The following is a 14,815-nucleotide window of genomic DNA, read 5'->3' as shown; positions in this document are numbered from 1 at the left end:
CCTTCTTGACTGGGGTTGTTAAATATTTCCTGCCCATAGGGGGTTTCAACCCGCCAGAAAATTTCTTTGAGATTCCCATCAAAGTATGGGAAGATGCCTTGTCATTTTGATTTTGATGCTAGAGTCCGAACATGTGGCATTAAAATATTTCAGATTTTCCCTCCTATACATATTAAAAGAAAACTATAACAAACTGAGCATTTATTTAGCACAATATCCACTAAACGTGCACAAAGCTCTTTACAAAGGAACTCTAGCCAACAGCACCATTTACTATGTATAACAAGACAAGACGATTTTAAAGCAATATAAAATGTATATTTTTCGAAAGAAACAACGCTGTTAACAACCAAGTACTCATTTTACACCCGAGTACGGTGAGAAAATGTGGATAAAGAGGTGTTTGTTTGTTTTTTAAGGGTTTTACGGCGCTTGCAACACATTTAGGTTATATCAGCGCCAGTAAAAAGGAAGAAAATGGATAGTAAAAAGTTCTAGAATTACAATTAAAGCACACAAGAAAAGGTAAGATAAAGGGGAACTGGGAACAAATAGGGATCAGATGTAGATTCCAAGAGCATACCACCAATGTACTTAGTTTGAGATCACCTATAAGTCTCATTCGGACACAAGCACAAAATCCAACAAGGAGGAATACACTCGGATGCCTACATCATACCTTAAAAATAAATATAATAATACATCACAGAGAGATGATTTACAAGGAAAAAAATATCATCCCCAAAACAATAACTATGCATTTGACTGTTTCCCTCCCAGCCAAGACTCCAACCAGGGCCAGGACAAAACCAAGTAACCTCATTCCAAGACAAAGACAGAAAGCATGTTGGAAAACAGACATAAGGGGATAGAAGACACAGTATGGACCTCCCTGCCCGCTATGGGAGGCCAGGATCCCCACCCAGTGGAAAAAGAGCCTTTTCCAAGGACTCAACAATGAGCCGAATTAGGCCCTGCTGAACCTTCCGGTCCAAGGCGAGCGTCATACCACATAGTCCACAATTGGTCCATGGATAATAATAATACACAAATAATTTGCTTCGTATGCGCCTGGAAAAAGGAAGAAGATACACACATACAAACACACACATACACACAAACTAATTCCCTGATCCCTCCCACCGCTGGACACACACACACACATATATACAAGGCCAAGATAATCATCTGAGAGAAGCACAATATTATTGTATTCTTCATTATTTTTATTTCAAAACAACAGATATAAAAACATGACGATTGTACTCAATACACTCCAGTCCAAATATACTGACATTGCTATGACCATAAATATTTTGCCGGCATATACTATGCAATTACTACCAAAAGAGCGCTTATTTGTATTTTCGTCACCACATACTCCAATACTCCAGAAAATAACGGGGTCTGTTCAGCTTGGAATACAATGTCGTCATAAACTAAGCCTAAATAAACCACAAAGATTGCATTTCAAAATCTGCCAAGTCTCTTTTTCATCACAAAGTAGAACCAAAACAATTAAATTTTGGGGCATTTATTTAGTGACACTAAGAGGAAAAGGACGTCTTGTTTATCTCAGAGAGAGATCATGCGTGTTTTGAAACCTCAAATTTTTTTCTGGTGATTCTAAGGTATCCAATAGATTGCCTATTTTCTAACTGTAATCGACTTAGAAGGTTTTCAAAGTCAACTCCTCATATTCCATCGAATGTATTGCTTTTGTACAGTGGACTTTATTCGAGCACATGTAGAAATAACAATTGCTAGCTACCCTCTGAAAAGGAAATTGTCTACTGCAAATGACTTTTCACAAGATCACTAGATACGGTTGCCCACCCATTGATATGAGAGAATTAACCACTAGATTTTTTACCAATTAAAGCATGGAATTTGTGACACACCTTCACACGTGCTCGGACAAACATAGTTGGTTGTTTAGAAACAATGACGAGAATGAAATCGACCACTCTTTGATCGTTATTGTTTTTAACTAGTGCGGGGCGGTCCTTGGCAAGCTTAAGGACCACGGTCCTACGGTCCTTGGGAAATGAAGACCGCAAGGACCGGTCCTTTTCGACATTGAACATTCCTGAGAGACTGTTGGAAATTCGAACCGGTTTGACCTTTGAGACCATGGGATCGTTCATTCTTGAACCGTTAAAGACCGCTAAACGATGAAAACCGTGGTCTACAGGAGTAAAACACACGGAGCAGTCACACTCATTTCAAATGGTAACCTAATTAGAGAAGAGGGGTGATGCCTTCTTTATTTGCTCACCGTACTTCATTGTTACTTCGATAATTTAAAAAAATGTGAAATGTATCCCCCTAAACGGGGATAAGGGCATCCCCCAAGGCGTTGATCGAGTTGTTCGTGGCGTTGATACACACACGCAACTCCCCCCCCCCCCCCCCCACACACACACACACATTAGAGGGCAGCGAGCATTGAAGAGTAAGAGAGAGACGTGAAGTTATAATAAGAGGGGGTGGATGAGGTAATAAGAGGGGTCGATGGTGACTTTTCGCCAGATCTAACAAACTCAGCTACCCATTCATTGCTGAGTAGACAGGGATTCAGAAAAAAATCGACTGCACCCGGGATCGATCTCTGGCCCTTTGCGTATAAAGAGAGTGCTCTATCAACTGAGCTATCGGGGTCCCAAAATATTCTATTGGCCTTTTTTAAAATTCAGACGTTATAACTGGGTTTTTTTGGAAGGAAGAAACTAATGAAACTCATATTATTTGATTAGTAAAAACACCAACGAAATTTTAATATTATTGTATTATTTTAAATGACAACACTGCGATAGAAAGGAGTGGTGACAAGAGATGGACAAAAGAAAACAAAAAATCGGATTTGCTACTTGCTAGGTTCCACACACACACACACACACACACACACACACACACACACACAAACACACACATCTTTAGTAGTCACATACATTTCAAACAATAACCCAGTAGAGAAGAGGGGTCATGCCTTCACCATAGATCATTGTCATTGCGATCATTATGGTGTAGTAAATTTTGAAATTTACCCGTATAATGGAATCGTCCAAGGCGTGCGCCTCCTGTTCCCCCCATCTCACACACGAAAGGGCGGTTTGCGGAGTGGAGGTTGGTGGTCGTCTGCCTGTATGGTCGTCTGTGTCGTTTAGTGTATGGCAAAGGGGGGTGGGTGCGATTAATTAAGTGGGATGGGTGGTGATTGGTGGAAGATAGGCAACCGAAGCAACGAATCGCTGGGGCAGGGTTGCCAGTTTGGCATTTTAAATGCAGATTCCAAAAATCTGGCATTTTTGAAAACCGTTTGGCATTAGAAAAATCATATGGCATTTGGCATTTTCTTTTCTTGTATATTATACTTCAAATGACACCTTTTCTTAATTATTTCTAAACGCGTAAAAACAAACATCTTCACATTTCTTTTTCATTCTTAAAATCCAACCGTGGTGTAGTGGTTTAGCACTCCACTTAGTAGTCAGTAGGTAAATAATTACCCCAACAGAAAATTTAGTATAATTCAAAAAAAAAAAAAAAAAACAAAAAAAAAAAAAAAAAAGAAAAAGAAAAGAAAACACGCAAGCCACCAGGATATGATAGTAAATTGTCTATCAAAAGTGAGTAGTTTTCTTAGTGGGGGTGGGAGTCAACAGACTTTGGCATCTTTTTGAGTGTTTTGGCATTTTTTGAGTCTTCCCCTGGCATTTTGTTGAAAAATAATCTGGCAACCCTGCGCTGGGGAAGTGGTAGGCTATGGCGCGAGACCGTAGGACCGTGGTCCTTGCAAGGACCGCCCCGCACTAGTTGAAAGGTGATAAGAAGTGAGGACCGCCGCCGATCTTCCCCTATGGGACCGGTCTTCGGTTCACAGCTAAAAGACCGTCGGACCGCGGTCTAGACCGGTCTTCAGCGCGGCACTATTTTTAACCGCCAAATGGGTGACTAGTTATGACACAATTTTCTCGACCATATTATAAACGTTTTACAAATATTTTTCTGTGTTGGTTCCAATGACACAGCGGTAGAAGAGTGGGTGTTTTACTTAAACAAAACATTGAAAGCAAAACCTGTGTAGTTTGTTATGTTTACCAATCACTGTCATTGTTTACATTATGACAACTGTCCGAGAGGCGTGGTTTTCTAGGTGTCTATTGAATCCAAGATCAGTGTTGGTTCCTTTCTTATTAGCTGAAGACACGACCAACTGAGGTGTTAGGACTACAACCAATAATATATAAAAAAAACCATAGTGATTGCAAATATAATTGGTTTTCAATAATTTAAAGACACCCCCCCCCCCCACCCCCATTATAGCTTTGCTAAAAATTGCTACGACTTTTTTACTCTAAAATAAGACTGGAATAATATCTTTAAAATACATATGCATGTTTTAATCGTACAACAAATTAGTCCTTCCATGGCTGAGCTCATATTGTTTAGTAGACACTCGAAAAGCGTTTGATTTTTTCTTTCTTTATTATTTTTTTTTTGACACCCCATATGAGTATGAGAGACATAGAATACACTGTGTCAAGATATGAAAAAAAAAAAAGTTAAATGTAAAATTATATATTCTTTCTGGAGGCAATGTTGATACAAGTGGACTGAAATATATTTATAATCATTACAGCAAATATTGCTTGTTAGATTGTTTTGTTTTTAGGAGTTATCAAATGTCACATTGTGACATTTTTTGGGTCATGTAAGAGCCCTGAAAAAAAAAAAAGATGATGGAGGGTCAAATGATTACACTGTGTGACTCAAAAAAGAGGACCCTGGAAAACATTCATAATTTTTGCAGTTTAAAACAGATAAGCCATAATTTCTAGGTGAAATTTCCGGAACTTTTTTCCGCAACCAATAAATAGGGAGAGAAAAGTCAACACATGTTACCAAAAGGAAGTGAAAATAAATAAAATTTTAACCTAGCTCAACAAAAGAGCATGCAGGCATACAGGAGAGCTGATATGGAAATGTGTTGTATATTTACTACTTTTGCCCTTTAGGTGCAGGGGAACCTTCAAGGTCGAATTAAATCAGGTGTTTCCTAATTTCCGGTAAAGTGGCATCTTTGTTATAAAGTCCCATTAGTGAAAATTCACATCACGTGACATTTATACAGACGTGCTCAATTTGGAAAACAAAATCTGTATCAAACTAATATGCAAGATTCCTATTCTTCATTTTAATTGTCTCTTTAAAAGTACTTTATAATTAATCTCATGTAGTTCAATTTGATCAGAAATACCCATTTCTGAGCAAAAAAGAAAAAAAAAAACCCATTAATGAATCGCCTTTTCTCAAAAAAACAGACCTGTCTACCTGAATTTTTTATTTTTTTATTTCATGGGGAACTTAGAACAAGTCATTAAATATAATTCATTGTTACAAATTTACCCTCAGCAAGATTGAATAACTATTTTAAGCACCATGTGATTTATTGAATTTGAGTGGCTTGTTTTGCTCCGCATATGTAGCCTAAATTTGTAGAATCTTTTGTATGAGGAGATTGGTCTAATTAAAATATCCGATAATGGTGGAAAATAAAAAGCTTATTTGACTAAATTTACACCCAAAAAATTCTGTAATATTGTTAAAATTATTATAAGTGGCATGCCTTTTCACCAATTTCCACAATTTTATCTAACGTACCTTACCAGTAGAGTACAGTTGTAATTTACAAAACACACAGAGTTTTGGTTTTCTAAAAATGTGTTTGTAAATTCGATTTGTGTTGAATGGATATACTTCAAGCCCTCAATTTAATACAATCAACATCTTGGCATTCTGTAGAAATGAGTAACAATTATATTTGTACTTACAAAAACGTGGAAATGGAAAGGCTTCCTTTCATTCAGAACCCTCCCTGTTTATCTTTTCACCAATATTTTTACAATCCCAGGCTTCAGCCATCCAATTACCACTTGCCACTTTACCATTTCTATATTGTCTGCTCAAAATTTTAGAAATTTGGTATGTTGTGTTCACACAATTGTGTCAAAATTTGTTTTTTCTACCATCCATGTTGACTGAGTTACCTTATGTTTTTCAGTTTCTATTTCCCTTTTTTTATGTGTATAACACGTTTAATAAAAATTAGGGAATAGAAGGTTGCCGACATGAACCTTATAAAAACCCCCAAAAAACAACACAATTATGAATGCATGTAATCATTTATACAAACTTCAGATGACTTCAATGACAATATAATACAAACATTACACATTTAAAATCTTATGACACTTTGTCTTTTTTTTTCTTCTTCTAAATAATGATAAAATATACAAATCGAGAAGTCATGATATCTGACTAGGTAAATATGGCATACAACAACAGCAAAAAAAACAAAAATAAAAAAATAATAATAATAATAAAAACAAATGAAACAGAAAAAAAAAATAAAAAATATCGCTTTATCATTATCATAATGAAATAACAAAAAAATCTCAATTTACAAAAGTAAATTAATCATCATTGGCCGATCGTATCACAGAAGATTTACAGCAAATACAAAATGTAAACATCATAGTATTATTCTCTCTAAAAACAATGACAATTATCAGAGCAGTACATATTTCCTTCAACGTCATAAGCAACATCTCAATTCATTCTTAATCCAGAATGCGCTGATAGCTGGTGTCAATTTGACACATTCCACATAAGCCACTCTTCTCTTCCAAACATTAACAAGCAATACTGGCACCCATTTATACCTGGGTCCAGTGGGATAGTATTGCACTTCTTTCCCCTCAAAAAGGGCAACAAAGCAGTAGATTGAGCATAACGTGCCATTTTTGACTGCAATGACAATAAGAAATAATGAAATAAATATTTTAAAAAATAACAGTAATAACTCATTGGCCTCTTAAAGGATGTCATTCAAGGAAACAATTAAGTCAGCATGAGGTCTGTATCCCCCTTTTTTCTAAATTTCAGCCGTTTAAAATTAACAATATAATGAAGACGTACCATTTTAATCTCTTTTCTAGCTGTGTTTCAAAATCTAAAACATCATTTATCATTTAATACTTATTCTTAATTACACAGGTTACTCAAGAAATTCCCCCCTACTTTTTTGCCTTAATCACTACTGCCATGATTAGTGAGAAAGGATGGCGGGTGGAAGGGGGGGGGGGGGGCTGTTAAGGTGAAATGACATTCAATTTGTATGTCAAAGCACACAAATTTATTATATTTGATGCTGGTTTCTAATAGAGATTGTTGTGAGAAAAACATGTAATAATAAGGATTGGAATCAGTCATTAAAACAAATTAAATATACATGAGGCTGTGTTAAAAGGTCGTTTTCGTAACATCTACCACAAAAAACAAAACTCCCCTCCTATACTACTTTATTTTGAAAAAATAAGGAAGGAATTCATTTTCAGTAGTTTTACTCCGTGAAATAATGAAAAATGAGTGGCAAATGTTACGACTACAGCCTTTTGGTACAGTCTCATATATGTGACCAATTGTCTCTATTTGGTATTAAGTCAGGGTGAACCAGATGCTAATTTAAATTTAAATTTAAAGTCATGATGATCAAAAATATGAATTCTTATTATTTCATTGAATGACATAATCAGTCGGATGGTGAAAAGGTTTGAACTGAGATATTGCCAAGTTAAGTAAGAATGCCAATTTTTATAATAAATGAGTTCTTGTCATAAATGATTAAATCAACCCTTTTTGTACATCTTTGGGAAATATCAAAGCTTAAATTCACTTCTAAATATTTTTCACAGCTAGTCAAGTTGAAAAAGTATGAAATTTGAGAAAAGTTGCTGAACACCTTTTCCATACATCTGACCATAACTTCATGAAAAATCACCTGATTTACTTCAAATAAAGATTAAAATGCTCTAGTGAGCATATTCTTTCAGAAAATGAAAAAAAAATGCAATCCAAAATTTTCACCTTCTGACTGACTATGTCATGCACTGATACATATGTGACCCAATGTCTCAAAATGGTATTATGTCGGGATAAGTTGAATCACTAGAAGTGAATTCAGTATTGAAATGACAAGAAACAAGCTTCTGGGTCTTTTGCAGTGTAATGAATTGTATAACTTCTCCACCATAAAAAAAATAAATTTTTAAATAGAAATTAAACCCAAGTCATATCTGTTGGGGGTCTCCAGAGCTCACAGGGTAGAGCACTCGCTTCACACGCATAGGGACCGAGATCGATCCTCGGTGCAGTCGATATTTTTTCTGACCCCCCCCCCCAGTCCCCTGACCACCCAACAGTGATTTGGTAGTTGGGACTGTTAGATCTGGTGGAAAGTACTTTGCGATAGACTAGTGTCCTATCCAAAGGGTAGCAAGCAATTGCTATTGTCCATTTCACGCTATAGAAACTGGGATAAACTCCGGCTACATAGGCCCAATGGCTTTGAAGGACTATTTTGTTTTGTCTTTTTGTTCATGTTTGTGGGTGTAAATTCAATTTCAAGCATCAAGTAGTTCATCCCAACATAAAACCACTTTGAGGAAACAGGTCATATATATATTCTACTCAATCCATGCTTTGACTTTGTTGGCTATGGATTCAATTTTCAGCATTTAAATCACCCCAACATAATACTGTGTTTAGAAGCAGCGGATAACATATGGAATACTGAATTCGCATAAGACTAGACAACCCTGACTGCCCTAAGTCTCATCGCAAACTTATTGGATAGCCAGATGTCATGACCTGTAGAGAAGTCGTTGGTAGTGTGGGTAAATCTCACTGTCTGGAATGTGAAGACAAAATTCTATGGCCACTAAGCATTCCATCTCATATTGGATAAGTTCTTTCCGGTTCACTCGCAAACTATCCAGCATTTGCTAAAATAAGAATGGAAACATAATATTGTATAAGAATGAATTAAAGTGCAGCTGTACTTATTTTGGTGGGTATTTTTTTGGTATACTTTACAATATGATGGAATACACCAATATACCATCATTCAGTTTCCCCCAATTAGTTGTTTAAAAACAGCAACACTTAACATATAAGACAAGACAAGGCGCATGTAACCTAATATTACAAAAAAAAAAAAAGACAGAGACAAGCTATAGACCTGTAAATGAGCTCTACAAAAATTGACTGAAACTCTTTGACAAACTGAAGATTCAATTTTTTTTTTTTCTTAATAAGGGCATCATTGGAGAGGAGGGTGATAGATACAATACATTAAAATAGTGGGTGTTATTTCTTACTGGAAGTATGACTGCCATAATTTGATATAGAAGGAATAAGATGACTTCATCAAAGTCATATTCCTGCCTCTGGAATTTTTCTGACATAGTCAGAAAAATAATCACCATTATCATCTTTAACTTCTTGCCATGACCAATTGAATTTATTCCTCACATCTTTATCGATGCTCGACAAGTCTGAATTGCGATCCACGAACAGCTTAGGCATTGTGAGAACATTAGAATAATGTAGCAATGAGCAAACTTGATTTTCAATCAGTTAATGACAGAAAAAAAACTTAAACAAATATGACTTCTGGCCAATACACTGATTAAGTAGAAGTGAATTATCAACACAATGAAGAAACTTCTGCAGGCGTAGCGGAAAAATTCAAAGAATCTAAATGAAGGTAAATCACCACAAAACAACAAGTTTGCTTGGGCTTGAGCAAAACAATGGCAGAAAACCTCCTGATTTGCACGGGAATTAATTAGGCTACTTACCATTACCATTGTTCCTTATAATTAGGTACCCAATCAGTGAAGAAACGGTCAACCAGTTTGTTTACAACATGAGGCAATCGAAATGTGCTTGTACTTGTAGCAATCTATCCTAATCTAACTTTCGATTTAAAGGTGTCTACCATTATCATCTACTAATGTTACTTCCGGCATTCGCATTTTACTTTTTTTTATACTTTTAAAACCCAGCTTGTAAATGTGGTCAATTTTGGCTTAGATGAAACAGTGAAATTTATCGCTCGGCGGCTCAGTTAAAATTGGCTACCGTTGGGATCACGACAGGTTGGAAAGTGAAAAAATAATTTAACGAAGGCTGAGTGAAATTACACAGGGATGTGTTCAGTCAGGCCAATTCTAAAAAGCGCCGCTTAACCTTGGCAATAAATACATCGTTAATATAAACGGCTCCCATGAGCTATGCGTAGCGCTATGGAACGTTCCTAATTACTTTACAGTCATTCGACTGAATTCTTTCTTTCTTCACTTCTTTCTTTCTTTCCTTTTTTAAAAATATTTGAATTTGACAAATTGACTGATTTCAGTTAATTGACTGAGAATTTACAGGTCTAAAGCTATTAAGGTCACACACTAATTTTACACCTGAGTACTCTGAGTGAATGAGTAAAAAGCCTTTTCGAAATCTAAACTTTGCATCTTCAACACTGTGTCGAAGTGTTACAAATTGATCTTTTGGCACAAACTCAGATATAGAGTTCAGTGCTTGCGACAGACTTTGGGTTACAAGAGGCTAAGAAAAAGAAGACAAGAGAATATTTATATAACATTTACCAATCTCAAAGAAACATAATTCTGTGCCAAACTTGAAAAGCCATCCAAAGTCTCACTGAGGCGAAAACATAACAAGATACCCAATTTGAGGGAGTTGGTTTCCAATACTAATCCATGCCCCATTCTTCTTCACACCTCATCACTTACCCGCCATTTGCAATGATATGTGTATGCAACCAACCTACCAGCCACATAAAGAGAGGCAAATAATCTGATTTACAGAAAGAAAAAAACCCCCAAAAAACAATACACTTTCACACATGACGACCTCTCTCATGGAATGGGTTTACAAGAGGGCCTGAAAACATCGTCTTCTCTTCAAAGAAAAAAGGACAGGATGCAACAGATGAAGGATCAAAAGATTAGGATGGTAGAAGACCTAACAGAGGCCTCCACCAACTGTTCATGAAAAAGTCAAATAAAATAAAAGTTTAGCCCAACAAGGCCTGCAAAAATTGAGACTTCTCATTCAAAGACAAGGATGGAAAACCAAAGGGACAAAAGATTAGGAAGATAGGAGACTAAAATTCAACTGGTCACAGAGCATGCAATAACAGTTTTAGTTAACAAATCATAGTGGCCAAATAACTAGATTTTACCTCGACAAGTTTGATGAGAGTTGGTCTCTTGACATCGTTAAGTTTACAAGATAACAGGAGACAAGCCCCAGTACATAATTTTCTGTTCTGTTTTGTTATCAAGTGCTGGAAAAGAATGATTTAGAGTATATATGATAAAAGTGAGCAATAACGAAAAAAAAAAAAAAAAATTTTTTAAACGGCAAAATAATTAAGACTTTAAAATATGGGGATGAATTTAATGTGAAACCAGGACATGAATAAAAAGATTAAACAAGAATTTTGAGAATTCAATACTGAATGACACTTTTCCACATCTACAAAATTTTCTCTACTCATCTAATAATTCCAGTCATTGCCATCTCATACATATTTAGTGTTAATAATACTAATAATACAGTGCACCTTCATTAAAACAAAAGTCAATGCGATTAGAGGCCAATATTCGTTATAACTGAGGTGTTGTTGAATCCAAGGTGTCACTCTTGTTATTAATAAACAAGGGATATAACTTTTGTTTGTACTTCGAGTTGGTAAAAATAAATGGACTGCCCCTTTGCCATATTGCCTTGCAAGCATCACAATACTTGTGAGATTGACCCTTAATGAGCCCCATTATTATTCACACCTCATCCGTCCTTCGCAATGATATGAGTATGCCACCAACATACCAGCCACACAAAGAGAGGCAAAATCATCCCATTCCGATGTGATTGTGAGTGCTGCACCATTTATTGCCATACACTCACCCCCAATTCCCCCTACCCCTACCCTAGTGCATAGCTGCCAACCCGGTAATTCAATTAAGAGGGAGATTTGGAACAAAAATCAGGGAGATTCGATAAAAATCAGGGAGATTACATTTTTACTGACCTGAAGTGAAGACGCGCTGCTAGTTCTTCAAAAGCCACATGATTACTCCTCGTGATGCACAACAATGAACCAGAATGCAGAGGTATGTCCAATTGCATTTGTTAATTTAACTGACTGCCATGTCTCAATTTAACTCCATTTGATATCCTAACAAATAAAACATTTCCCATCTTTTCAAATAGTCCACACGATAATAGAAATAAAATAATAAAACTCAATCCAGAATAATAATATATACAGTTGGCAAGACACTATCTACAACTATTTTACAAATACACCAGGGCTTCAGAGATCTACTTTGCGGCTGAGCATCCTTGTCCGCTCAGTGCATTGCATGTGGCCGATTTGCACTTCTTTAGCAAAGCAGAAGACAAAGTCCTGTTGTAGCACTCTGTACCACTTTGTTTTGCCAAAATGATGTCTCCTAGTGTCTCAGTCTTTAAACTACCCCTGAAGTCTGTTCTATTTTTGCGAACAGTGGAAAATAATCTCTCACATGAGGCATTACCATGGGGAATTGACAATATGGTCAACATGACTTTTGGCAAGAATTTAAATCTCAAGTCACCGATTTCATCCTTTAGAGTACTAATCTCTTGCCACTGGTAATCAGCTCTGTCCATCTCAAGAATCTTTGGCAACAAATCATCCACCTGGTACTGCAAAAATTCCCTTTCAAGATCATCCATGCTCGCCCCAGATGGCAAAATTTGAGGAAATCTTTGGAGGAAATACTGAACGCTCTTGAAGGACATAGTTACAAGATATGAAGTGAATAGAAAAGTGCCAGAAGACAATAGAGAATAAAAATTTTTCGCGGCGGTGGTGGGTTTGAACCTGCGACCTTATTGGTACGACAACTCCGCCTGGCAGGTGAGAGCGTGGCTCTACCGTGTGAGCTATCCACGAACACAAAATATTTGTTTCAAACTCAAAGTCATTACTAGATCCCTCTCTCACCCACTTCTTGAGACCGCCGATTCGTTCGTACACCACCATCGCGAATAATTTTGACCAGCAGTTAAGCCTAATAGCCAATATTCTCAACACAAACATATAACATAGAAACGATTGAGACATTGAGTATGCTCCGGTGTATGGGGTGAATTTTTAATTCAGAAAAGTGAGTGGAGCAGGCACTTATGTTGGTAACAACAAGATATGAAGTGAATAGAAAAGTGCCAGAAGACAATAGAGAATAAAAATTTTTCGCGGCGGTGGTGGGGTTTGAACCTGCGACCTTATTGGTACGACAACTCCGCCTGGCAGGTGAGAGCGTGGCTCTACCGTGTGAGCTATCCACGAACACAAAATATTCGTTTCAAACTCAAAGTCATTACTAGATCCCTCTCTCACCCACTTCTTGAGACCGCCGATTCGTTCGTACACCACCATCGCGAATAATTTTGACCAGCAGTTAAGCCTAATAGCCAATATTCTCAACACAAACATATAACATAGAAACGATTGAGACATTGAGTATGCTCCGGTGTATGGGGTGAATTTTTAATTCAGAAAAGTGAGTGGAGCAGGCACTTATGTTGGTAACAACAAGATATGAAGTGAATAGAAAAGTGCCAGAAGACAATAGAGAATAAAAATTTTTCGCGGCGGTGGTGGGGTTTGAACCTGCGACCTTATTGGTACGACAACTCCGCCTGGCAGGTGAGAGCGTGGCTCTACCGTGTGAGCTATCCACGAACACAAAATATTCGTTTCAAACTCAAAGTCATTACTAGATCCCTCTCTCACCCACTTCTTGAGACCGCCGATTCGTTCGTACACCACCATCGCGAATAATTTTGACCAGCAGTTAAGCCTAATAGCCAATATTCTCAACACAAACATATAACATAGAAACGATTGAGACATTGAGTATGCTCCGGTGTATGGGGTGAATTTTTAATTCAGAAAAGTGAGTGGAGCAGGCACTTATGTTGGTAACAACAAGATATGAAGTGAATAGAAAAGTGCCAGAAGACAATAGAGAATAAAAATTTTTCGCGGCGGTGGTGGGGTTTGAACCTGCGACCTTATTGGTACGACAACTCCGCCTGGCAGGTGAGAGCGTGGCTCTACGGTAGAGCCACGCTCTCACCTGCCAGGCGGAGTTGTCGTACCAATAAGGTCGCAGGTTCAAACCCCACCACCGCCGCGAAAAATTTTTATTCTCTATTGTCTTCTGGCACTTTTCTATTCACTTCATATCTTGTTGTTACCAACATAAGTGCCTGCTCCACTCACTTTTCTGAATTAAAAATTCACCCCATACACCGGAGCATACTCAATGTCTCAATCGTTTCTATGTTATATGTTTGTGTTGAGAATATTGGCTATTAGGCTTAACTGCTGGTCAAAATTATTCGCGATGGTGGTGTACGAACGAATCGGCGGTCTCAAGAAGTGGGTGAGAGAGGGATCTAGTAATGACTTTGAGTTTGAAACGAATATTTTGTGTTCGTGGATAGCTCACACGGTAGAGCCACGCTCTCACCTGCCAGGCGGAGTTGTCGTACCAATAAGGTCGCAGGTTCAAACCCCACCACCGCCGCGAAAAATTTTTATTCTCTATTGTCTTCTGGCACTTTTCTATTCACTTCATATCTTGTTGTTACCAACATAAGTGCCTGCTCCACTCACTTTTCTGAATTAAAAATTCACCCCATACACCGGAGCATACTCAATGTCTCAATCGTTTCTATGTTATATGTTTGTGTTGAGAATATTGGCTATTAGGCTTAACTGCTGGTCAAAATTATTCGCGATGGTGGTGTACGAACGAATCGGCGGTCTCAAGAAGTGGGTGAGAGAGGGATCTAGTAATGACTTTGAGTTTGAAACGAATATTTTGTG

The 14,815-nt window shown here is 37.3% G+C and overlaps 1 protein-coding gene across 4 annotated transcripts in view; it reads right to left on the bottom strand.

The window, feature by feature from the left end:
• Positions 1 to 4,381: 4,381 nt before the first annotated feature.
• Positions 4,382 to 14,815, bottom strand: part of LOC144962557 (CDK5 and ABL1 enzyme substrate 1-like) — a 40,603-nt gene continuing 30,169 nt past the window's right edge. For all 4 annotated transcript variants that reach the window (XM_078895595.1, XM_078895596.1, XM_078895593.1 and 1 more), the window contains 2 exons: positions 11,111 to 11,215; positions 4,382 to 8,846 (listed from right to left, as the gene is read on the bottom strand). In XM_078895595.1, coding sequence (XP_078751721.1) covers positions 8,706 to 8,846; positions 11,111 to 11,215 — 246 coding nt within the window. In that variant the 3' untranslated portion in view covers positions 4,382 to 8,705. The remainder of the gene's footprint in view (positions 8,847 to 11,110; positions 11,216 to 14,815) is intronic.

Source organism: Berghia stephanieae, chromosome 1 (assembly GCF_034508935.2).
Source record: "Berghia stephanieae isolate SIO BIC M18660-M18661 chromosome 1, UCSD_Bste_1.3, whole genome shotgun sequence".
NCBI lineage: Eukaryota > Metazoa > Mollusca > Gastropoda > Nudibranchia > Aeolidiidae > Berghia > Berghia stephanieae.
The sequence above is the reverse complement of the archived record's forward strand: the minus strand, read 5'-3'. Positions and strand labels throughout refer to the sequence as shown.